The following is a 26,495-nucleotide window of genomic DNA, read 5'->3' as shown; positions in this document are numbered from 1 at the left end:
TTTAAACCTCTATTACTCTTTCTTATGCCCCCTTTTTAAACAATTTTAACAGATTTCATTATTCTATTTTCATACGTGCATATAAAATGCTTTGATTTTATTTACCCCACCACACCCTTTCTTTTTTCACCCACCCCTGCTGATTCCCACTCCCACACAGTCCCTCTTTTACACTGTTAAACAATAAATGTTTAAATGAAAGAATTAACGGATAAGTCATGATATGTTCTAAAAATATAGCAAACTCTGTTGGAAGATATAGATGACCCTAGCTAAAAAGTTTATTTTAGTAGATTTGTTCTTAATAGAAATTGCTATAAGCCAAAATAGCATAACTAAGCTTCTCAACAAACAAGTGAGAAAATTGGAGAATATCCTATGTGCTAAAGACAATAAACAAAAGTCCTGATTCTCATAAAACTCACCTTCTTAGAGGGAAAACAGGCATTTAATTACTGTGAAAATGTCATTTCCAAGGAAGGAACCAATCTAGAGTTCTTAAACAATTTCTACAAACTCACAGCCCAAGAGAGGGAGCCTGAATTAAATCCAAGTGGTCTGACTATAAAACTCTTGCTCTTACCCAGTAGGTCATAATGTTTCTGTTGAATACTGTGAACAAAAACAAAGTGAGAAATATTAACGGCAGTGCTAAGCAAGTGAGGGAGCTATTTTCAATAGAAGGGAATGGGAAACACTGAAAGATGAAATTAAAGATTTGAAAGAGTGACTCTCCACCCCAAGCAGTTATCTGAAAGAATAGCATCTTAGACAAAACAAATACAGAAATTCAAGACTCCGTGTGTTAAAAGACCAGAGAAGAAGCTAGAGAAGCTGGACAGGAGTGAGAGAGAAAGTAGTAGGATTTAGATCAGAAAGGTAAGTGGGGTGGAAATTTGTAGAGCTTTATGGGCAATTGTTTAAAAAAAATTAGGTTTTGTTCTGTACAGAAGACGATAGAAGATTTTGACAAAAGTGACAGAATGTGACACATGTTCCAATAGAAATGCTAAAGACTACCACTGTGGAGATCTCTAGATTCCACATACACTGTTTGAAAACAGCTCAACAGAAATCAGTCACTTAAAAAATATGCAGGGTTTTAGCACATGCTACAAAATTCCAACCTCATTTTTCTATCATTTCAAATTTATACAAAACCTAATGGGATACAAATACTATATCGGGGTCAAAAATGCCAAAGAGCTATTGAGTTTGGTTGGAAATTATGAAGTGCTGCATTTTTCACAAGCATCTAAATATCTAAAAACAAACTTTTGGTGGAACTTAGTCTTTATTTCTTCCTTGTTTCTTTTAGAACTTGACTAGAGGTTACCTATCTACTATCCTCTTACCCTTGCAGCAAAATTTCCTGTAACAAGCCAGACATTAAAATTCAAGGATAGGATATTTGCTATTCTCAAAACAACAAATCTTTCTGAATCTCTTGCAAAAGACAAAGTTATTAATGATTCTCTTGCATGTCTCATTTCCTTCCATTGTATATCAATGGGCCTTCCTTGCATGTTTTTTTTTACCCAGACCATCCTACACTTGAATTGTTGTGTGAGAGACCACTACAGCCTCAAGGGGCACAGAAACAGAAAGCACAAACATCATACGCTGGTTTTTAAATATAAAAGCTATAATCCAGGTTGAAGATACGAAAGCTTTATACAAATATACGATCATATGGGCTATGTTTCTCCCTAATCCTATGCACATATTCCAACTCCCTGTGGCAAAAACATCACGTTAAGGAGAAAGAAAAAAAGAAAGGAAAGTATGATGAGAATCACTTCAGTTTGAAGCGAGGGCACCAAAGCTTTTGGGAAGCAAGTTTATTAAGCATGCCGGCAACAACTCAGAGGACTCAAGACCAAAGGCTGAGCTCCAAGAACAAAGGGGTCCTTCCTTATATTCCATTTAGAGCAGGTTACAGAAATGGGGAGGAGTACAGCTTGTCCCATACATAGTCACGTGTTACTTCATTGGCCGTGTTAGCTTCTGGGGTGAGGTGACCCTTTTCTGGTCTCCAGGTATCATTCTCCAACTCTGGTTTTTCTTTGTTTCACTGTAGCACTCATTATCTCCCTCCCCCATCCTGCCTTCCTGCCACATTCCCCCCTCTGATGCTCGACCCACTTCTGGGTCAAAGAGCATCATCTCAATCCAGGGTTTATATTTTTATACTGCCATTATGTGAGCAGCTGTCTTTCTTTCTATAGTGGCTTCCATTGAGGTCCTGAAAGACCACAGTACCAGGGGGTTAGGCAGGGGAATATCAGGCACGCTCCTAAGACAAGGAACATTGCACCTGTTAAGGTCTAAAACACACCTAAGGTTGAGAACCAGTCCCTGAATAGGTCATTGGGACTCCATCCCTTCCAGGTCTGCACAGGGACATGGGCAAGCTTTTATATCTTGTCAGTAATCTTTTTAATTACATTTTTTCATCATTAATCTGTAAACAGCAGTTACTCAGAAACTTACTTTGTATCTCTTGTAAAAGGAGTGAAAGACCTGGTATGAGGAGCTCTCATGAGTGATCATGATGAGTTAAAAATGCAGCAAGGTACCAGGGTCTGTTTCTTTTTTATAGATTAAAATGTTAAACTTTTTTCCAACTTCCTAGCCTATGTCTTTGAAGTTGAAAATAGTGAAATTTACAGCGTTATAGACACCAAGAGTGCAGTCAGGGGTTGCTTTCCCTTTTTGTAAAAGAGCAGTTCCATGTGAGGTATGCACCTCTTTAAGTCAAGTTGTCCACCTTTCACAACCCCAATAAGGGCAGTACGGTTACGAACACAGGTTTGTTGGTGTCATTAACCCAGATGTGGTTAATGACCTTCACAGTGCTGGTGAAGCTTTGAACCACTAGCCATTGCTCCTGAGGGCAATAGATGGAGTTAAAATAGATATACTGACCATCACGAAATTACACTGAGTAGGTGGTATGGTTGTGGGTGCATGACCCAACAATGGTGCCTGCATAGGAACCATAAGCATGGAAAACCAGAGTTTTGGTAACAGCACTCCCTGCTCTGGTAGGGAGTCACAGTCCAAAACCTGGGGGTCCCCAGGTAGAGAGCTGACCAAGATTAGCAAGAAGATTACACAGAATGGACTCATCCTCAAAGGTGAGATGGGTGACTCCTCAAGCTTCTGCCATGTGTAGACTAGTCAGCTTCCAGAATGACTAGTGCAGGACCGATGTCTCTTCATCTGTGGTCTCCTGTTGTCTCCTGGGAAGTGGGGTCCTTTCAAGGAAGGGCACAGAACTGTACTGTGAGGCTGGGTTAGGGATGCACTCCCATTTGAGAGAAGCTGGCTTCACTTGGCTGGGGTGGATCCAGGGAACAAACTCTGCTACTTTAACTGCAGTAGAGGTGGACAAAACAACAACAAAAAGGCTCCTCCAGTGGGGTTTTAGTGGTTGAACATTTCATTCCTTTACCCAAACAGCATCCCCTGGTTTATGGGGGTGCATGGGAGTTGTTAGGCTAACAGGGAGTCTCTCTCTTACCCAGTTACTGATTTTTGAGAGTCAACCCATGGACCTGGATCTGTTGTCTATGGGTGAGGTCACATATTTCCTTAAGATCCCCTGACAGGCCCTTGACTAAAGGGGTAGACACCCAAAAAGAATTTCAAAAGGGGACAGACCAATCTGTTTGGTGGGGCTTAACCTAATCCTGAGCAAGACTATGGACAATAACTGATCCCACTGTAGGTGGGTCTCCTGGCATAGTTTTCCCAATTGCAATTTTAGAGTCCTGCTTATACATTTTACTTTCCCTGAACTCTGGAAGCAGTAGGCCATGTTCAGCTTCCAAGTTATTCCTAAGCTCTTAGCCACCAACTGTATCACCTCAGCCACAAAGGTTGGCCCATCAGCTAACCCAACAGATACAGGTATTCTGAATCAAGGGATGATTTCCTTTAATAGGCACCTGGCCACTTCTCAGACTTTCTCAAACTGAGTGGGAAGGCTTCCATCCATCCTGAGAAGGTATAGACAAATACCAGCAAGTATTTACATCTTGGCCCTTGTCGGGGATTGTTTCTGTCTTACTTATGTTGGAGAGCTTGGGGAAATAAAAATGCTGCGCCAAGGTGGTCTCAAGAGCTGTCTGCCCTAAGTAAACTCTTTCATGGAACTGTTTGACAAATGTGGGAGCCAGTGACTCAGGTGTGGCAATGCAGCCCTCAATAAACTTCTACCATCTGTCTAGTAGAAAATTTCCTCCTTCAGTCTCAAACCAAGCCTGTTCTTATGAAGTATACCATGGGTCCCATTCAGATAAGGGGCACGGGAACAAAGCAGCTGCCAGTGAGACTGAGTTTGTCCTCCTGTGAGGGCAGCTCGCTTGGCTTCCCTATCAGCCTTTTGGTTTATCCTGCAAAACGTGTGCTGTCCTGTACAAAGCTGCTGCCATCCATGCAATATTCAACATCCAGATGACTAATGGGCTGGTTGGTCAAGTCTGGCCGACTAGAGAGCACCTCACCCATAATCTGTAAACAGTCGTGCTCTGGTGGGCCTGAATAATAGGGTGGCTGGGTTCAAAGTCTTAACAACCTCCAGCCAGATGTGTGGATTTTCACATAACATGCTTTGATATTTGACCATTCAGGAGTTTGTTAACCAGTAATTTCCTTTGTATTCCATGAGAGTCAAAACAGAGTGGGGAACTCAGCCTGTGAGTTCTTGTACCAAAGTAAGTTTGTCTGCTTTAGCCACCAACACAGCAATAGTGGCCAGGATGCACAGGCAGGGCAGCCAGTCTTAGGAAACTGCATCAAGTTGCTTTGATAAATAGGCCACTGGATGGTGCCAGGAACCTAGCAGCTGGGTCAAGATTCCTACAGCTGTCCCCAGTCTTTCATATACATATAGGAAGAAGGGCTTATTCACATCTGGCAAGCCCAGAGCAGGGGCATTCGTGAGTGCCCTCTGAATTTCTTTAAAGGCCGTTTTTTGCTCCTTTCCCCATACCATAGGTTCCCATTGTCCCCCCGTGTGGCTTAATAAAGGGGTTTTGTTAAGAGAGAGTAGTTTGGGATCCAGATCCTGCAGAAACTGCAGCTCCTAGAAACTCTCTAATCTGTACAGTGGCACAGAGAGGGTGGGGACTCCGTGGGGTCCCCCACTGACATGGGTTTCTCATGCTTTTTACATTTTTCCCTGTACTTGGAAGCTGCTACCACCCTGGCTACCATAACCCTACATGCTTTCTCTAGGTGGGGCTTTAGCCACATGGGCCAACTGAGGACTGCATCTTGCCAGCAGTCGATATAAGGAACCACATGGGTGTTTCAGGCTCCTCTATAACCACTTCAAAAACTCTATTGACTATGACCTTATCTAATGACCCCTCTGAGGGCCATCCTACACCAAAAGCAGGACAGTCTATTTCATAGAATGTCCTAAACTTGCCAGGAGTCACCCTGACCCCATAATCTCCACCAAATCCCCTTTTAAAGTTATTAACCATGCAGTCTTGGGGGGGGTTGTTGTTCTTACTCTGACCTCCTCCCATTCCTCTTGTTTGCCATATGTCTAGACAGAGACAAAGATGGAAGGGATGAGGGTTGTGGAGAGGAGGTAAGGGGTCCTCCTCTCTGGCACACAGGGGAAAATAAATAACACTACTCACTTCATCCATCTCTCCAGCTACGACCCTGTCAGGGATTTAGGTGTCTCTCAGCCATAGTGAGTCCATATAATCCCCAGACCAGAGGCTCTGTTAGGGCTCACCCTAGACCATATGAGCTCACCATGGGTCCATGGATCAGGACTCTGCACTAGCTTTGTCACCAGGCTACGTTCTCCTTTGTACAACCAGAACTCACCTCCTCAGCTCACTGGGAGAGAGGCCTCCTCCCCTCGGATCAACACAGTCCAGGGGCAGCTGGCAGGGGTGGCCCTCCCAGTGGGTTGGGTACACTAAGCCAATGACAAAGAAGTGAAAACACCACCCTCCAAATCCCAGGCGGGCCCCCAGAAATGTTGCAGGAGGGCTCAGACAGAGACTGAAAGGGCACCAAAACTTTCAGGAGGTAAGTTTATTAAGCAAGCCAGCAGTGACTCAGAGGACTTGAGTCCAAAGGCTGAGCCCAGAGAACAAAGGGGACTTTCCTTAAATACCATTTAGAGCAAGTTACAGAAATGGGGGAGGGTACAGCTTGTCTCATACATAATCGCATGTTATTTCATTGACTGCTTTAACCTCTAGGGTGAGGTGACCCTTTTCTGGTTTGCAGGTAACATTCCCCAACTCTAGGAATCTAGCACTCATTAATCTCCCTCCCCTCTCCCTGCCTTCCTGTCACAGTAGATCATAAGGGAATAAAGCAATGGTCAAGGAATATCTAGGCAGGCCCACAAGATCCAACTATACCACAAGAGCATAAGGAAGCAGACAAATGCTCATTTTGCTGCTAATTTTTACCTATCTAGCCACAAGACACAAATGGAGATTTTTATTAAAAGTAAAGAGGCTGGGCCTGGCATGATGACTCATAACTATAATCCCAGCTACTTGGGTGGCTGAGATAGTAAGATTGTGATTTGAGGCCAGCCTAGGGAAAAATTTAGTGAGACTCTATCCCAATAAACAAACCAGGCATCATGGTTCATGCCTATAATCACAGTTACTCAAGAAGTTGAGGTAGGAGGAACATGGTTCAAGACCAGCCTGGGCAAAAGTGCAAAACCCTAAGCAAAGAAAGGAAACTAATTAATGCAAAAAGGGTTTGGGGAATATCTCAAGCAGTAGAGTTCTTTTTTTTTTTAATTCAGAGAATTTCTGTTTAAGTAGAGCACTTCCTAATAAGTACAAGTTCTTGAATTCAAATCCCAGTACCACCAAAAAAAAAAAAAAAAGCAAAGAAGCTTTGAGGTTAAAAAAAGAGAAGACGGTGGAACACACCTTCCACCTAAAAGCCAGATGGAAACACATGATCACAGCTTCAAATACCAAAGTAAAGGAATTTCAACTCCCAAAGGTTAGAAAGGAGATGCCCCAAAGGAAGTATCTAAGTATCTCACAGTGGATGTCAATTGGTGACTAGGACGCTCCCACAGACCTCCTTTCGTGCCTCCCAATATCATTCAGTCCAGCAATACTTGCAGAGTCTTTTAACACCAGGACTGTCCTCAGCACAGTGGTGTCTAGCATTACAAAGCATTTTGGTCTCACTGAGATACCACTGCAGAATATATGCACAAGCTGACTGTTCCCTCTGAGGAAAGAGAATGGTGGAGGGAAAGCAAGGAAGTGACCAGTTATAAAGCAGAAATGCTTTGAGAAAACCTGGAATTGAGTAAGATCATAGTTTGTGCACCTAGAAAGATTCAAGGCTTAATACAAGATCATGATGATTTATAGAAAAAATAAAGTTGAAAATTCTGTTTACTATTATAGGTCTTTAAGATTACTCTGTGCCAGATACTATGGTAGGCACTTAATATACATTTGTGCTCCTCATTGTAGAGGCAGACACTTCCCTTGCATTAAAATAGCACTAACATCTTGAAACCCAATGTCATTTGATACAGATCTGTCTTATCCAGTGCTTATTTGCCCTAGAATTTTCATTCTTATATTACCATGGTTATCTTCACATTTTCAAAACACTTAAAGATACTGACTTGAATCTATTAGTAAAATACAGAACTCTTAAGTTAAATCCCAAATCCATAATTTAAAAGTTTTACTATTTCAACAGCTTATCTTGAATTTGCCTTATACTAGTAGACTGAAGTTGCTAGAGGATAATTCCTTTCAATTTTTCCTGCAGTATCAAGATTTTTAAAGGTTAATGGATGCCTTAAGAAAATCTTTTTTTAAAAAAAAAAGTACTAGTATTTATATAACCTGATAGAAAATAATATGCCAATAGTGCTTCCATAGTCATGTTTACAAAACTTCTGTTTCCAGAGTCAATTTATCAGTCATAAATAAAAATAAAACATAAAAATATCATTCCTTACAAATACAAGCAATATTATGAAAAACAGATTACACTAAGGGGAGGTAACTAGCAGGAATAGTAGGGTAAAAGAAGGAAGCCAAGAAGATGAATATAGTTTATGTACTTTCTACACAAGAATGAATATAAAAATTTTAAACCTGTTGAAATCACCATAAGAGGCGATTAAGGTAGAAAAGAGAAAAATAGAGGGCATGAAACACTTCCCATGTCCAATTCTATCTCTTGGCAAAATCACATAGGAAAGTCTGTTTATATGTGAAATTGCATACAGTGCATAAAATGCTACTGAAAAGCAATAAGAATTCTAGTACCACCTAGAAAAATGAATAAAGAACTTGAATGAATTATAAAAGAGATGCTGCCAATCATTCAGTCTCAGTAGTGGACAAATTATTACAACATAAAGCATTAATCAAAAGAATTCAACCATTAATTTGACAAATTATTTAAACAATAAATTAATCTTACTTTGAATGTAGGTAGATAAGCCTTTTCAAATACTACTGTTAGCACCTATCTGTAAAACTTTGCCGATCTGTATTATGAGCCTTAAACATATCAATACCATGGATTCAATAGTATCATTCATAAAATCAACCTTAATGAAATCACAAAAAAATGGTTTCTATACAGGGACGTCTATTATAGCACTAGTCATAGCAGAAAATTTGAGATAGCCTGAATATTGAATGGTGAACTACTTAAATAAGTTCCAAATAATATAATATTATATTGACATTAACAAAGTTTGAAAATATTTAATGACAAGATTTTATCAAATACCATTAGCCTAACATTAAATTTAAAAGTTATAAAAATACCATAAATGCTATTGTCCCTATTTAATGCAAGTACATTTGTACAGAAAAAGTACTAAAGAAGTCAAAATAATTACTTCTAGGTATTGAAGTTAGGATGATGCTTATTTTTGTACTTTTATCTATAACTTCACATCTACTACTGAATAAATTATTGTCATTGTTACATTTTTCTTAACATAATGACGGTGATTATTAAGTTCAATTTTACCCCATTTCCAAATCAATTCTGAGCACTATGGAAAGTATATGAGAGTTTTCCATCTTAACAACCCAAAAATTTGGTAATCAAGTTGTCATTGATTGGCAATAGAAGTCCATGTAGTTTCCAAGGCCTGGCATGGGTGACACAACCCCAAACTTCACAGGTTGTATGTGAGCACATAATAGCCTTATATTTATTTATAATGGATATTATATTACAAGTCATATAGTAGATGTTAGAAAGTACCCAAATATAAACTATTTAAATTTTTTAATTTAAAGAATTCAAAGATAAAAAGAAGTGGAAATAGGAGTTCTATAATTTTGTTCCCAAACACCGCTGGATCATTTATGTCTCAGGACAGTGTCATTGCTGTGGAAATCACAGCCGTAAGCCACACTCTACTACCCCACTATTCCTCTCCAATTCCCCATTGCACATGGAACCATATTTTGAAATTCCAGAATGCTTAAAATTTGGTCAACTTGAAATAGGACAATATTCATAACAGAACTCATTTGTATAATGTGAAGAATCATGTCAAAAAATAAAAAGAATCACACGCTTCCCATGTCCAATTTTATCTCTTGGCAAAATCACATAGGAAAGTCTGTTTACATGTGAAATTGCATACAGTGTGCAATACTACATTTCTATTATTATTGTTGCCATTTATTGGTAACAATTACTACTACCACCACCACTACTTCTTTATGGCATAAATCCTAGTATAATTCAGCTCTTTGGAAAGTTTTAATAGTATACCTCTGCAGAGATTTGAGGACTATCTTGGCATGGAGCAAGAATGGAGGCCTTTTCCCATTTCTGTGCAACTTGATTGGCTTCTTCTATCTTCTGTTCACAACTTTTTTGAGAATTTAGTAATGTCACCTCATAAAATTCTTGAATATCTATAAAGAAAATGTAAGGAAAGAAGCAAAATGTCACACTACACCTTGTAGATGTTTATACATATATGTACACATAATGTGCATATGGGAAACTATGCTGATTAAAGAAGACAAAACCAAATGTGTTCCAAAGAAAACTAACCAGAATACAGGAAGTCCTGAAAACTGACTTGTACTTTCATGAGAATGTTCATAGCACCTTTATTCATAATTGCCAAAACTGAAAGCAATCAAGATGTTCTTCAATAGGTGAAGAGATAAGCTGTAGTGAATCCACATAATGTGATATTATTCAGTGATAAGAAAGTTGTGGCATATATGAATTCTCTCAAGAATTATCTGAATAAATTTTCCATATTTGGAAAGATAAATTTATTCTCTCAAGTTGTTTTAGTCTCCAGGAGGCTGACAGCCCTTCCTTTTATATGAATTCTGAGTTACTGAGGCCAGCCTAGGGGAAGTTCCTTTCTTTCTTACCCCCACAGTGGGGTAGTTAGAAGTGAGTTTATAGGCTACTAGCAAATGGGACCACTTGAGGAACAAAATAAATGGGGAAATTGTTGTTTGAAAACAAGCTTTGGGGAGGTGATGGATTATTTTACACCAGCTAGTAGGGGAATGGTATGCCCTCTAGTAAACATATAAATGGGTTTTTTCCATGAGCAGGAAGCACTTAAGGTTCAAGAGGAATCCCCTCTTCTGTGGCCTGGTTTTGTCCTTTTAGAAAGTTCATATATATTCACATTCTCTTGAAACCTCGAAGCTTTAAAAATGTAGACTCTTACCATCTCATGTTCCTCATACTATTTTTACCTCCAAAAGCAGTCTATAAGTCACAGACTTAATGCCTCTGCTCTCAGAGTCATTTTCTGTCTCAGCCACTGGAAGCTGTGGCATGAGGAATCGTGGCTTTTCCCAAGCACATCAGCCTCAGGTGATGTCTTTTGATTATTCCTTTCCTCTACCTACACCTGCTCCTGCTGCTTTGACCCCTTTTACAGATCAGAATACTGTAGAATTGGTGGATTTGGATGTTGAATGAGAGTGGATAAAGAACAGTTGAATCCAAAGCCTTTCTTACAAGCTTGATGGGGGGAGGGTTTGAAGTTTTCATGTTTTGTTCTCCTTTGAAATATTCCAATACTTGGATTTATAATACAGCCTGGACTTGTGAGTAGGTTTTCTGCTTTCTGGGATTATTTTTTTAGCTTCCCTTGAGAGAATAAATGATAATGAAAAGAAGTATTTAACAAGGTCCTGGTTTCTCTTGCAACACAGTAGCTTAATTTGTCTGCTTTGAGGTGCTTCTTTGTAAGGGTTAGTTTGGTAGATGTGTCCTTCCCAATTGTGGGCAGTATTGGTACCTGCAGACCAATGACACCTTGGTCTTTTGTTTGCAAGGCCTGTTAGGTCCTGTCCAGTCCTCCAGAGCTGTTGGTATATGTGTGCTGCAGCAATGGGCATAGTAAACCACTTGTCCAGTGGACAAAAAGGATACTAAGTGAATTAACCTTAAGTAATTGTCAGGATTGGCTAATAGCTAGACAGTGGGCTTTTACAGAGAGATAGCCAAGGTTGAAAGGGTTTTTTTAAAGAAAAAAATAATTTAAAAACATTGGTTGTAGAAAATGAAAAGGTAGTTTGCCTTCTTCGTGTCTATTCTTCCAAATAGTTTCATCCACAAAAAGCTGTTTTGTCCCCCTCTCCTACTTTGTTCTCCTGTTAAAATAAAAATAGGGGTTGATTTTTGTCCCACTCCTGAATACATGTAAAATTTGTACAATTTTCTATGAAAATGATTTGTAATTATTAGGCTTACTACATGGGAGATTTTTGAGATGTAAAATCCTAACCTTTGTGTTGTGGGTTTTTTGTTTTCTCCAAATAAATCTGATCTCTCAGTTGAAAGAGAAAAGAAAGAATGAGCTATATGTTCTTATAAAAATGGACAATTTTTAAGTGCGCATTGCTAAGTGAAAGGAGCCAATCTGAAAAGAATACATATTGTGTGATTCCATTTATATCTCATCTAGAAAAAAGTAAAGCTAAAGATAAATAAAAGAACAGTGGTTTCAGAGGTTCTTGGAGAGGGCAAAAGAACTAAGTAGGTAACCATAAAATGATAAATATTCTCTAATGGCACAGCGATGGTGAACACATAGCATAAGGCACTTGTCAAAAAGTCTGAGAAACTATCACGGTCTAGAGGAGCCCAAGAGGATGGAGAAATTGATGTAATACACATCATGAGTGGAATCTTGAAACAGAAAAAGGGACATTAACTAAAAATTAAGGAAATTTGAATGAGACATGGTCATTAGGTCATAATGACAGAGTGATAGACCATTATTAGTTGTCATAATATTAATGTAAGATTTTAATAAGTGAAACTGATATTTATGGGAAATCTCTGTACTATTTTTGTAACTTTTCTATAAATGTAAAGCCACTAAAATTTTTAAAGGTTTTAATTTTTTTTAATTTTTTAAATTTGGCATTTGAACTCAGGGCATCATGCTTACTAACAGGTACTCCACCACTTGAGCCACTCCACCAACCCTTTCAGTTGTCTTTTTTAAAGTCATTGTTGTTAGAAACCTGCTCAAATGAACCCCACCCCACCCCCAAATGCTTTTATAAATCCATTTTCTGGTTTTGGATGTAAATAAGATTTTTTTGGCAGTACTGAGTTTTGAACTCAGGACTTCATGCTTGCTAGGCAGGCTCTCTACCACTTAAGCCATTCCCCCAGCCCTTTTTACTTTTAGTTATTTTTGCAATAGGGTCTCAAGTTTTTACTCCTGGCAGGCCTATACCACAATCTAACTACCTATGCCTCCTTCATAGTTGAGATGACAGATACATGCCATCATGCCTAGCTTTGGCTTGATAGTCAAAGGTCTAGTATATTGATACCAATGTCGCCATTGCTGTCTGCCCTCACAACAATCCCACCCCTGTCTGTTGTCTGTTGTCTACTCATATTACCCTCAGCTCCCAGCTCTTCTGATCTTAGCTAAGGTTGTATGGCTCTGAGTATGTGTGTGTGTGTGTGTGTGTGTGTGTGTGTGTTTGTGTGTGTGTGTGTGTGTGTGTATAAAGGTTCATTCTTTTTAAAAAAAATTTTTTATTGTTGTTCTGGGTGGGGGTACATCATAGCATTTACAAAGGTTCTTACAGTGTATCAAATATATCATACTTGAACTCACCACCTCCACTTGCTCTCCCTTCTCCCCCCTCCCCTGATTCCTGGAACAGTTTCAACAGGTATCATTTTTGCATTTACATACATATGTATACATTGTTTGCACTGTATTCATCCTCCCATCCCTTGCCCCACCACCTCCCTCCTCCTCTCCCTGGGCAGAGCCTGTTCTGCCCTCTTGTTCTCTGATTTTGTAGAAGAAAAAAACATAAAAGATAAAATGAGAAGCATGAGGTTTTTGCTAGTTTGAGATAAAGACAGTTACACAGGTAGTTTTCTTGTGTTCTTTTCATGCATATATGTATTACAACCCCAATTAATTTACATCTTCCAGTCCTCTTCCCTAGTCCACTTCCCATTGTGGCCCCAGCCAGTTTAAATTTTCTTTATTCATTCCTGTACAGTGAACACATCAACCACATTCAAGTTTTTAGCTTCTTTCCTTGCCCTATCCCTCCCTTGCATGGCCTCCCCTCAGTGTAACCTGTGTCCCATCATTTTGCTGCATTTGTTTTAGTTCTACAATCTGCATATGAGAGAGAACACACAGCTTTTGGCCTTCTGAGCTAGGCTAACTTCACTTAAAGTGATGTTCTCCAATTCCATCCATTTATCTGCGAATGACAAAATTTCATTCTTCTTTGTGGCTGAGTAAAAAATCCATTATGTATAAATACCATATTTTCTTAATCTACTTATCAGTAGTGGGGCATCTTGGCTGTTTCCATAGCTTGGCTATTGTGGATGGTGCTGTAATAAACATGGGTGTGCAGGTGCCTTTGTTGTAACCTGACTCACATTCCTTCAGGTATATCCCTAGGAGTGGTATTGCTGGATCATATGGCAGATCTAGTTTTAATTTTTAAAAAAGCATCATACTGCTTTCTGTAATGGTTGTACTTGCTTACATTCCCACCAATAAAGGCTCCAATGTCTGATTCAATGTCAGTAATACTGCTAAGCACAAATTCTAACTAGTGATTAGATGGTTTATAAAACATTTATTCTATCATATGAGCAAAACAGGTACCCTCAAAAACACTTTATCCTTAAAAAAATTACAAAATTTACTGGGCATGGTGGCTCGTACCTATAATCCCAGCTATTCAGGAAGCAAAGATCAGAAGAAACATAGCTCGAAGTCAGCCCAGGAAAAATGTTACCAAGACAAACAAGCTGGATGTGGTGGTTTGTACCTGTGGTCCCAGCTACACACAAGTAGAAAGTATAAGTAAGAGGATCACAGTCCTCTAGGCCAACCATGGCAAAAGTGTGAGACCCTCTCCAAAAAAATAACTCAAAACAAGAAGGGTTGGTAGAGAGCCTACCTAGCAAGCACAAGGCCCTAAATTCAAACACAAGTACGGCCCAAAACAAAACAAAATAAATAGGAATAGGGAGTAATGTAACTTCCTAAATGTAAAAATATAATTATTTAAATATGTGTTAATAGATGGCTAAACGGATGGATTAATATGGTATATACCAATGAAATGAAGTATTAGTGATAAAATCTAGATGACATATATAAATCTAGATGATGCTCACTCTAATATTCTTATGATCTTGGTAATGTTAAAAAGTCCTCATAATAAAGTGCTGAAAAATATATTATTAAAGTTTAAAACCTCAGTGGATGGGTTAAACAACAGATTGGACAAATTAAAATATGAAAATATACCTAAAGCCCAGAATTCCAAGATGGCAGCTAGAGGGAGGAAGCAGAAAGCATGCCTCCTATACTGAAATCTTGGAGAGACACTGGAGACACACCTTGCAGGCAAAAACACTGAGAAGAGGCAAAACTATGACCCCTCCACACCTCGAGCCGGTACATAGAATCTCCACTTCACATTAAACAGAGAAACCAGGAGGGCCCCCCGGCCGCCAATGGCCCATGTCCAGATGGCTTGGGAAGACATGGACAAGGTGAGCTAAGTGGTATGCGGTACTCCCACAGACAACCCTGCGCCAGAGAGCATAGCCCCCTGGACAGACCGACCTCCACCCGGGGAAAAAAGAGAAACTGAGTAATAAGCAATAAGAACAATAAAGACATGTTGCAAAAAGGTTGGGGCACACTGAGTGCCAAAGAGGGGGGAAGGGAATTCTTCCCGGAACTGTTAATAAACAAGCTGGGCTGGCCAGAGAGGCTCCGGCGGGAGCAGGGATGCATGCCCAGCAACCAGGAGTGGGAAAGCTTGTGAGAGTGGCAGAGGGAGGAAAACTGCACAGGAGAGGGGGGATACCCACAGCCCATGTGAGCTGTAAACAAACACACTGGCCGGCAGAAGCAGCAGCACATGCCCAGCAATCAGGAGCTGGAAAGCTTGTAAAAGTGGCGGTGGGAAGAAAATTCCACAGGAGAAGGGGGAAGACCCACTTCCCACGTGAGCTGTAAACAAACACACAGGCCAGAGAAAGTGGGTGCAGTGTCACCTCCCCCAGTGTGCTTGGAAAGGGGAAAGCTTGTAGTGGTGGCTCACGCACAGGAGAACTCTGAGTAAACAAAGCCTGCAGGGCCAGGTGAGTGTTAAGCTCACCCCAGAGATCTGCATAAATAATGCCTCCAGCAACAGCAGGCTGACAGAAGTGGGCAGGCAAGCCACAGCCACAGATAGCCATTCACAGACCTATCTCCAAACTCTTTTTTTCTCTCTCCCTACCTTTGATGAGAAAAAAACGAAACTACATCCACATGCTGAAAAACTTACTGAAACTGTATTGCATTTGAACTTGGGACACTTTGTGGGGGGTTTTTTTGTGCAGTTTTCTTTTTTGTGCGTGTGCAATTTTGTTCTACATTATGTGTCCCCTTTGATGATACAACTACAGAACAACATCTAAGGCACCATCTTCAGGATTGGAGGCTGAGACGGACACCAAAATTATTAAGACTGAAACTTCATTGCATTTGAACTTGGAGGTTTTTTTTTTCTATTTTTCATTTTGTTTTATTTTATTTTATTTTTAATATATATACTTTTCTTTCATTTACTTATTTTTTATTTTTATTCCTATCTTTATTCTTTTTATTTTTCATTTTCAATCCTCTCTCTGTCTCTCTAATGCCTTTTCAGATTACTGTCGATTAGTACACTGTCTCTCCCTGTTTATATCTTTGAAACTTCTTTAGTTTGTTTCTTTGTTTTATTTTTTTCTTTCTTTCTACTTGACTATTTGTTTTTCCCTTTCCCTTTCCCTTTAACTTCTTTGCTTTCCATCCACTCTCACCCTTCCATTCTAAATATCACTAGTGCTATTATTATAAGACAGAAAATACTTAACTGCACACAGTACAGGGACAATAACAACACCAAGGGCAATGATGGGAAGATAGAAAAAACAGGGAACCAATTTCCCCACAGCAAAAAATTAGTACAGGAACCAGAGGGAAATGAAGAAAACAGATACTCAGATCCAGACTCCAACAAAATGAAGATAAACTATGCCAAAGAACCCAATGAAGCCCACAAGAATAATTTAAAAGAAGACATACTGCAGGTACTCAATGAGAATTTTATAGAGATGATACTGGATACAGTCAACCAAAATGTACAGGAGACACTCAAGAAATTCCAAGACAACAAAAATAGAGAATTTGAAAAAGCAAAAGAAGAAATAAAGGAAACCATAGAAGCACTGTATAAACACCAAAGTGAAACAGAGAACATGATTAATAAAGAGATAAATGAACTCAGAACAAAAATAGACAACATTAAAGAGGAAAACTGCCAGGATATGGAAAACCTCAGAAAAAGAATGAAACAGAACTGCAAAACAAAATGGAAGGCCAATCCAGCAGAATAGAACAAACAGAAGACAGAATCTCAGAACTTGAAGATAAAATGGTAATTAAAGGAAAAACTGAAGAGCTATTAATTAAACAACTAAAGACCTTTGAAAACAAAATGCAAGAACTCACTGACTCCATCAAAAGACCAAACTTGAGAATCATGGGCATTGAAGAAGGAGAAGAGGTGCAAGCAAAGGGAATGCGTAATATATTCAACAAAATAATAACGGAAAATTTCTCAAATCTAGAGAAAGATATTCCCATACAGATGCAAGAGGCCTCCAGGACACCAAACAGACCAGATCAAAATAGAACTACCCCATGACATATCATCATTAAAACAACAAGTTCAGAAACTAAGGAAAGAATATTGAAGGCTGTAAGAGAGAAAAAACAAGTAACATACAAAGGTAAACCCATCAAAATCACAGCAGACTTCTCAACAGAAACATTAAAAGCAAGAAGAGCGTGGGGTGAGATCTTCCGGGCACTGAATGAAAATAACTTCAACCCCAGGATACTCTACCCAGCAAAGCTATCATTCAAAATAGATGGAGCAATAAAAGTCTTCCATGATAAGCAGAAACTAAAACAATATGTGACCACAAAGCCACCACTACAAAAGATTCTGCAAGGGATTCTGTACACAGAAAGTGAAACTCAACTTAACCATGAAATGACAGGCAGCACCAAACCACAGGAAAAGAAAAAGCAAGACAGTAGAGAGTAACCTCAACTTAGGTACACACAATCAAACCTTCAAACAACTAAGACAACTAAATGACAGGAATCACCACATACCTATCAGTACTAACACTTAATGTTAACAGACTTAATTCACCCATCAAAAGGCACCACTTGGTGAAATGGATTAAAAAGGAAGATTCGACAATTGTTGCTTATAGTAGATCCATCTCACTGAAAGAAATAAGGATAGGCTTAGGATGAAAGGCTAGAAGAAGATTTACCAAGCCAATAGCCCCTAAAAACAGGCAGGAGTAGGAATACTTATCTCTGACAAAGTAGACTTCAAACCTACATTGATCAAACGAGATAAAGAAGGACATTCCACACTAATAAAAGGGGAAATAGACCAAAAGTAAATAATAATTATCAACCTATATGCACTCAATGTCAACACACAAAATTTCTCAAACATACCCTGAAAGACCTAAAAGAATATATTAACTCCAATACAGTGGTTGTGGGAGACTTTAACACCCCATTATCATTAATAGATAGGTCACCCAACCAAAAAATCAATAAAGAAATCCAAGATCTAAAATATACAATATTTATAGGTATATATATATATATATATATATAGTATGTACATATTGTTCTGATATCTACAGAACATTTCATCCAACGTCTACACAATATACATTCTTCTCAGCAGCCCATGGAACCTTCTCCAAAATAGATTGTATCCTAGGGCACAAAGCAAGCCTCAGCAAATGTAAGAAAATAGAAATTATACTGTGCATACTATCTGATCACAATGCAGTAAAAGTAGAACTCAACAACAAAAGTAAAGACAAAAAAATGCAAACAGCTCAAAACTAAATAACTCATTACTTAATGAACAATGGATCATTGATGAAATAAAAGAGGAAATTAAAGTTCCTGGAAGTCAATGAAAATGAAAACACTACCTACCGGAACCAATGGGACACAGCAAAGGCAGTCCTGAGAGGAAAGTTTATAGCCATGAGTGCATATATTAAAAAGATTGAAAGATCCCATATCAATGACCTAATGATACACCTCAAACTCCTAGAAAGACAAGAACAAGCAAATCCCAAAACAAATAGAAGGAGAGAAATAATAAAAATAAGAGCTGAAACCAATGAAATAGAAACCAAAAAACCATACAAAGAATTAATGAAACAAAAATTTTGTTCTTTGAAAAATAAACAAGATCGATAGACCCCTGGAAAACCTGACTAAAATGAGGAGGGAAAAAAACCCAAATTAATAAAATCAGGAATGCAAAAGGGGAGATAACAACAAACACCATGGAAGTCCAGGAAATCATCAGAGACTACTTTGAGAACCTATATTCAAATAAATTTGAAAATCTTAAAGAAATGGACAGATTTCTAGATACATATGATCATCCAAAACTGAACCAAGAGGAAATTAATCACCTGAATAGATCTATAACACAAAATGAAATTGAAGCAGCAATCAAGAGTCTCTCCAAAAAGAAAAGTCCAGGACCTGATGGATTTTCTGGTGAATTCTATCAGACCTTTAAAGAAGAACTGATACGAAGCCTCCTCAAGCTGTTCCACAAAATAGAAAGGGAAGAAAAACTGCCAAACACATTTTATGAAGCCAGTATTACACTTGTCCCAAAACCAGGCAAAGACACCTCCAAAAACGGAGAACTAAAGGCCAATCTCCTTAATGAACACTGATGCAAAAATCCTCAACAAAATAATGGCAAACCAAATTCAACAACACATCAAAAAGATTATTCACCACGACCAAGTAGGCTTCATCCCAGGAATGCAGGGGTGGTTCAACATACAAAAATCAATAAACGTAATAAACCACATTTACAAAAGCAAAGACAAAAACCACTTGATCATCTCAATAGATGCAGAAAAGGCCTTTGATAAGATCCAACACCATTTCATGATAAAAGCTCTAAGAAAACTAGGAATAGAAGGAAAGTACCTCAACATTATAAAAACTATATATGACAAACCTACAGCTAGCATTATACTTAACAGAGAAAAACTGAAACCATTCCCTCTAAAATCAGGAATCAGACAAGGATGCCCACTATCTCCACTCCTATTCAACATAGTACTGGAATTCCTAGCCAGAGCAATTAGGCTAGAAGAAGGAATAAAAGGAATACAAATAGGTAAAGAAACTGTCAAAATATCCCTATTTGCAGATGACATGATCCTATACCTTAAAGACGCAAAAAAAAAACTCTACTCAGAAGCTTCTAGACATCATCAATAGCTACAGCAAGGTAGCAGGATATAAAATCAACATAGAAAAATCATTAGCATTTCTATATACTAATAATGATCAAACTGAAAAAGAATGTATGAAAACAATTCCATTTACAATAGCCTCAAAAAAAATCAAATACCTAGGTGTAAACCTAACAAAAGATGTGAATGATCTCTATAAGGAAAACTATAAACTTCTAAAGAAAGAGATTGAGGAAGACTATAGAAAGTGGAGACATCTCCCATGCTCATGGATTGGTAGAATCAACATAGTAAAAATGTCTATACTCCCAAGAGTAATCTACATGTTTAATGCAATTCCCATCAAAATTCCAATGACATTCATTAAAGAGATTGAAAAATCTACCTTTAAACTTATATGGAAACACAAGAGGCCACGAATAGCCAAGGCAATACTCAGTCAAAAGAACAATGATGGAGGTATCACAATACCCGACTTCAAACTATATTACAAAGCAGTAACAATAAAAACAGCATGGTACTGGCACAAAAACAGACGTGAAGACCAGTGGAACAGAATAGAGGACCCAGATATGAAGCCACACAACTATAACCAACTTGTCTTTGACAAAGGCACTAAAAATATACAATGGAGAAATAGCAGCCTCTTCAACAAAAACTGCTGGGAAAACTGGTTAGCAGTCTGCAAAAAACTGAAACTAGATCCATGTATATCACTCTATACCAAAATTAACTCAAAATGGATCAAGGATCTTAATATCAGACCACAAACTCTAAAGTTAATGCAGGAAAGAGTAGGAAACACTCTGGATTTAGTTAGTTTAGGTAAGAACCTTCTCAATGGAACCTCAGCAGCACAGCAACTAAGAGATAGCATAGATAAATGGGACCTCATAAAACTAAAAAGCTTCTGTTCATCAAAAGAAATGGTCTCTAAACTGAAGAGAACACCCACAGAGTGGGAGAAAATATTTGCCAGCTACACATCAGACAAAGGACTGATAACCAGAATATATAGGGAACTTAAAAAACTAAATTCTCCCAAAACTAATGAACCAACAAAGAAATGGGCAAGTGAACTGAACAGAACTTTCTCAAAAGAAGAAATTCAAATGGCCAAAAAACACATGAAAAATGCTCACCATCTCTAGCAATAAAGGAAATGCAAATTAAAACCACACTAAGATTCCACCTCACCCCTGTTAGAATAGCCATCATTAGTAACACCACCAACAACAGGTGTTGGCGAGGATGCGGGGAAAAAAGGAACCCTCTTACACTGTTGGTGGAAATGTAAACTAGTACAACCACTCTGGAAAAAAATTTGGAGGCTACTTAAAAAGCTAACCATTGATCTTCCATTTGATCCAGCAATACCCCTCTTGGGGATATACCCAAAAGACTGTGACACAGGTCACTCCAGAGGCACCTGCACACCCATGTCTATTGCAGCACTAGTCACCATAGCCAAGTTATGGAAACAGCCAAGATGCCCCACTACTGATGAATGGATCAAGAAAATGTGGTATCTATACACTATGGAATTTTATGCAGCCATGAAGAAGAATGAAATTTTATCATTCACTGGTAAATGGATGGAATTGGAGAACATCATTCTGAGGTTAGTCTGGCCCAAAAGACCAAAAATCGTATGTTCTCCCTCATATGTGGACATTAGATCAAGGGCAAACACAACAATGGGATTGGACTTTGAGCATATGATAAAAGAGAGAGCAAACAAGGGAGGGGGTGAGGATAGGTAAGCCACCTAAAAAATTAGCTAGCATTTGTTGCCCTTAACGCAGAGAAACTAAAGCAGATACCTTAAAAGCAACTGAGACCAACAGGAAAAGGGGACCAGGAACTAGAGAAAAGGTTAGATCAAAAAGAATTAACCAAGAAAGTAACACACATGCACAGGAAATTAATGTGAGTCAACTCCCTGTATAGCTATCCTTATCTCAACCAGCAAAAACCCTTGTTCCTTCCTATTATTGCTTATACTCTCTCTTCAACAAAATTAGAGATAAGGGCAAAATAGTTTCTGCCTGGTATTGAGGGGGGGGAAGTTGGAGGGGGTGGGGTGGGTGGTAAGGGATGGGGTGTGGGCGGGGGGGGCAGAAATAACCCAAGCATTGTATGTACATATGAATAATAAAACAATAAAAAAAGAAAATATCCCTAAATAAATTATCCAATATGCAACATAAGTAAAAATGGAATTGAAAGCATTGTGTTAAGCTAAGTTGAAGATAGACAAAAAGATAAAATATTTTTCTAATAGAAATAGATGTTGTCAAGGAGAAAGCAGATAGAATAAATAATAATTGATATTGAAAAAAGATAATGGGGGGTGGGGGCAGGGGGGAGAAATGACCCAAGCCTTGTATGCACATATGAATAATAAAAAAAAAGAGACAATGGTAATAACATTTTTAAAACTTATGAAAATGTGAATCTATAGATCCTGAAAATAACATGCTACAGAAAATAAATAAACCTATGCTTAGGACAAAGCATGTCAAAATAAAATTGCAGAATATTAAAAGCAAAGAGAAAAATTTTAAATGCAATCAGAAAGGAGAAATAAGACTTCTCAATAGAAATAATGGAAGCAATTATTGGTTTTGACACACAGCTGTCCATGCCAGATTAACATTAGGATAGCAACTTTAAAATTCTGAAACAAAATAACTGTTAACACAGAACTGTGTTCTTTTTTAAATAAATTTTTAATTGGGAAATATTCACTATACAGGGGGGATTTGCAGTAACAATACTGATTAGACTTATATTGTACATTGTTTACATTGATCCTATTGTCTCTCCCCCTTAGCCTCTTCCCCACCCCACTTAAAGCAATTGTAAGAAGTTATTTAGTTCTGCTTCATATAGGTATTTGAAGTCCATCAACCATATACCATCACCTTAATCTCCTTCCTTCACCCTCTCCCTTCCCTCTACTCCCCCACCTGACACACACTGTGCCTATTTTTCAGTCCTGATTTTCATTATTAATATTTTAATTGACATTTAAAGGGGTGTCTCAATGTATGCCCTCTGTGGGTGTGCTTTACTTTGATCCATTCAGTCCCTTCAAATACTCTCTCTTACCCTTTTACCTCCTACTCAATACACATCCTTATATCCTCTACCTTTACATCTTATGGTATGTGATATTACTGATGCTCTATCATTTGCCTGTTTCCCCAAGTTCTGTAGAGTAGTTCCACTGTTACAAACATGTTCTACATTTGAGTTTGTATATGATCAGGCTTGTTTTTGTATATATGTTTATCTTTGGATCTATTTTCCCCATATGAGGGAAAACATGTGTCTTTTGTGTTTCTGATCCTGGCTAACTTCACTTAGCATGATTTCCTCCAACTGCATCCATTTACCTTCAAACCACATGTCATTATTCCTTCCAGCTGAATAACACTTTGCTGTGCATATGTACCACAATTTCATGATCAATTCCTCAGTTGTAGGGCATCTGGGTTGTTTCCAGAGCTTGGCTATTGTGAATAGTGTTGCAATGAACATCGGTGTACAGGTGTCTACATTCTTTTGTGTAGATGCCCAGGAGTAGTATCACTGGATCATATGGCAGTTCTAGCTCTAGTTTTTTGAGGAATCTTCATACTGCTTCTCATAGTGGTTGCACTAACTGTACCAGCAGTGTATTAGGGTTCTTGTTTCACCACATCTTCACCAGCATTTGTTGTTGTTATTATCTTTAATTTTGGCCATTATAACTGGGGTGAGATGAAATTTAAGTGTTGTTTTGATGTGTATCATAACCAGGGAAGTTGAAACTTCTTCATGCATTTACTGGCCATTTGTACCTCTTTCTTTGAGAATTCCCTAATTAATTCAGGTGCCCATTTTTTCACTGGGGTGTTGATTCTTTGGGGGCTGAGTTTTTTAAGTTCCACATAGATTCTGGATATTAGTCACTTGTCAGATGAGTAGCTGGCAAAGATTTCCTCCCATACTGTGGGCTGTCTCTTGTCTCTGATGATTTTTTTCTTTGCTGTGCATAAACTCCCTACTTAGTTTGATGCAATCCTATTTGTTCATTGTTTCTCTTAGATGGTGAGCATTTGAGTTCTGTTTAAGAAGTCATTCTCTATACCTATCTGTTCCAGTGTATTTCCTACTGCTTCTTGGAGTTGTTTCAGGGTTTCAGGCCTTACATCAAGGTCTTTGATCACTGAGTTTATTTTGGTACAGGGTGAAAGACAGGGATCTAGTTTCAGTCTTCTACATGTGGATATCCAGTTTTTCCAGCAGCATGTTGAAGAGGTTGCCTTTTCTCCATTATGTGTTTTGGGCTCCTTTATTGAAAATCCGTCGGCTATAGATGTGTGAGTTTATTTCTGGACCTTTTATTCTGATCCATTGGTCTTCCTGCCTGTTCTTGTGCCAATATCATGCTGCTTTTATTGTTATGGCTCTGTAGGATAGTTCAAAGTTGGTTATTGTGATATCCCCAAGCCTGACTTCTTACTCAGAATTGCTTTGGCTACTTGAGGTCTTGTGTTTCCATATATATTTTAGGATTGACTTTTCAATTTCTGTGCAGAATATCATTAGAATTTTAATAGGGATTGTGTTGAACATGTGGATTGCTTTTGGTAGTATGGCCATTTTCACAATATTGATTCTACTGATCCACAAGCATGAAAGGTCTTTCCATCTTCTGATGTCTTCTTCTATTTCTCTCTTCAGTGATTATAGTTGTCATTGAAACATCCTTTGGTTTCCTTCATTAAATTTATTCCAAGGTAATTTATTGTTTTTGAGGCTATTGTAAATGGGATTGTTTCCCTGAGTTTCTTTCTCAGTCTGTTCATTGTTGGTATATAGAAAAGCTACTGGTTTCTGTGTGTTCATTTTGTATCCTGCTACTTTGCCCAAAGAGTTTATGATTTCTAGTAGTTTTTTGTAGAGTTTTTGTATTCTCTTAGGTATAGAATCATGTCATCTGCAAATAGAAATAGTTTGATTTTTTTCCTTCCTTATTTGAATCCCTTTTACTTCTTGCTCTTATCTAATTGGTCTGGCTAGGAATTCCAAAACTATATTGAACAGGAGTGGAGAAAGTGGACAGCCCTGACTCATTCCTGACTTCAAGGGAAATGGTTTCAATAGTTCTCCATTTAATATGATCTTGTCTGTAGGTTTGTCATATATAGCCTTTATTGTATTGAGGAACATTCATACTATTCCTAATTTCTTCAGAGCTTTTATTATGAAAGGGTATTGGATTTGTCAGACTTTTTCTGCATCTATTTAGAGGATCATGTGGTTTTTGTCCTTGCTCCTATGTATGTGCTGTATTACATTTATGGATTATGTATGTTGAACCATTCTTGCATCCCTGGAATTAATCTGACTTGGTCATGGTATATGATCTTTTTGATGTGTTCTTGGATTCTGTTTGCCAGTATTTTGTTGAGAATTTTTGCATATATATTCATTAAAGATATTAGTCGATAATTCTCTTTTCTGGTTAAATCTTTGTTTAGTTTTGGAGTGGGTACTGGCTTCATAGAATGAGTTTGGTAGTATTGTTTCCCTTTCTATTTCCTGGAAAAGTTTGAGGAGTATTGGTGTGAGCTCTTCTTTAAAGGTTTGGTAAAATTCGGTCATGAATGCATCAGGTCCTGGGCTCTTTTTTGTAGGGAGACTCTATTACTGCTTCAATTTCATTGTAAGTAATAGGACTATTTAGGTGGTTAATATCTTCTTGGTTCAATTTTGGTTGGTTGCATTCGTCTAGGAATTTATCCATTTTCTCTAGATTTTCCAGTTTACTTGTATATAAGTTTTCAAAGTACTCTATTTTTGGATTTCATTGGTATCTGTGGTTATGTTCCCTTTTTCATCTCTGATTTTATTAATTTGGGCCTTCTCCCTCCACCATTTTGTCCTGTTGTCTAAGGGTTGGTCAATCTTGCTAATCTTTTCAAAGAACCAACTTTTTGTTTCATTGATTCTTTGTATAGTTTGTTTGGTTTCAATTTCATTGGTCTCAGTGCTGATCTTTGTTATTTCTCTCTGTCTGCTGGTTTTGGGTTTGGTTTGTTCTTGTATTTCTACAAGCTTAAGGTGCATAATTAGATTGTTTACTTGATAGGTCTCTTATTTTTTAATGTAGGCACTTATAGCTATAAACTTTCCCCTTAGTATGACCTTTGCTGTGTCCCACAAATTCTGCTATGTTGTATTTTCATTGTCATTGCATTCCAGAAACTTCTTGATTTCTCCCCTTATTATTTCAGACACCCATTGGTTTTTCACCAGTGTGCTGCTCAGTCTCCATGTGTTTGAATATTTTCTGGGGTTTCTTTTGTTGTTGACATTTAGTTTTATTCCATTGTAGTCTGAAATGATGCAGAGGGTTATTTCTATTTTCTTGAATTTGTTGAGACTTGCCTCCTGTCCTAAAATAAGACCTATTTTGGAGAAAGTTCCATGAGCTGCAGAAAAGAATGTGTATTGCCTGCTTGTTGGGTAGAATACTCTGTAGATATCAACCACATCTATCTGGTCTAATGTTTGTAATAGCACTGAAGTTTCTTTGCTGCCCTTTT

The 26,495-nt window shown here is 38.1% G+C and overlaps 1 protein-coding gene across 3 annotated transcripts in view; it reads right to left on the bottom strand.

Moving 5' to 3' along the window:
- The window catches only part of Dlg2 (discs large MAGUK scaffold protein 2), a 2,025,432-nt gene that overhangs the window by 1,611,317 nt on the left and 387,620 nt on the right, over positions 1–26,495 (bottom strand). For all 3 annotated transcript variants that reach the window (XM_074081674.1, XM_074081712.1, XM_074081675.1), the window contains one exon: positions 9,790–9,935. In XM_074081674.1, the coding sequence (XP_073937775.1) occupies positions 9,790–9,935 (146 nt within the window). The remainder of the gene's footprint in view (positions 1–9,789; positions 9,936–26,495) is intronic.

This window comes from Castor canadensis, chromosome 1 (genome assembly GCF_047511655.1).
Source record: "Castor canadensis chromosome 1, mCasCan1.hap1v2, whole genome shotgun sequence".
NCBI classification, from domain to species: Eukaryota; Metazoa; Chordata; class Mammalia; order Rodentia; family Castoridae; genus Castor; species Castor canadensis.
This window is presented reverse-complemented; position numbering and strand designations above follow the sequence as displayed.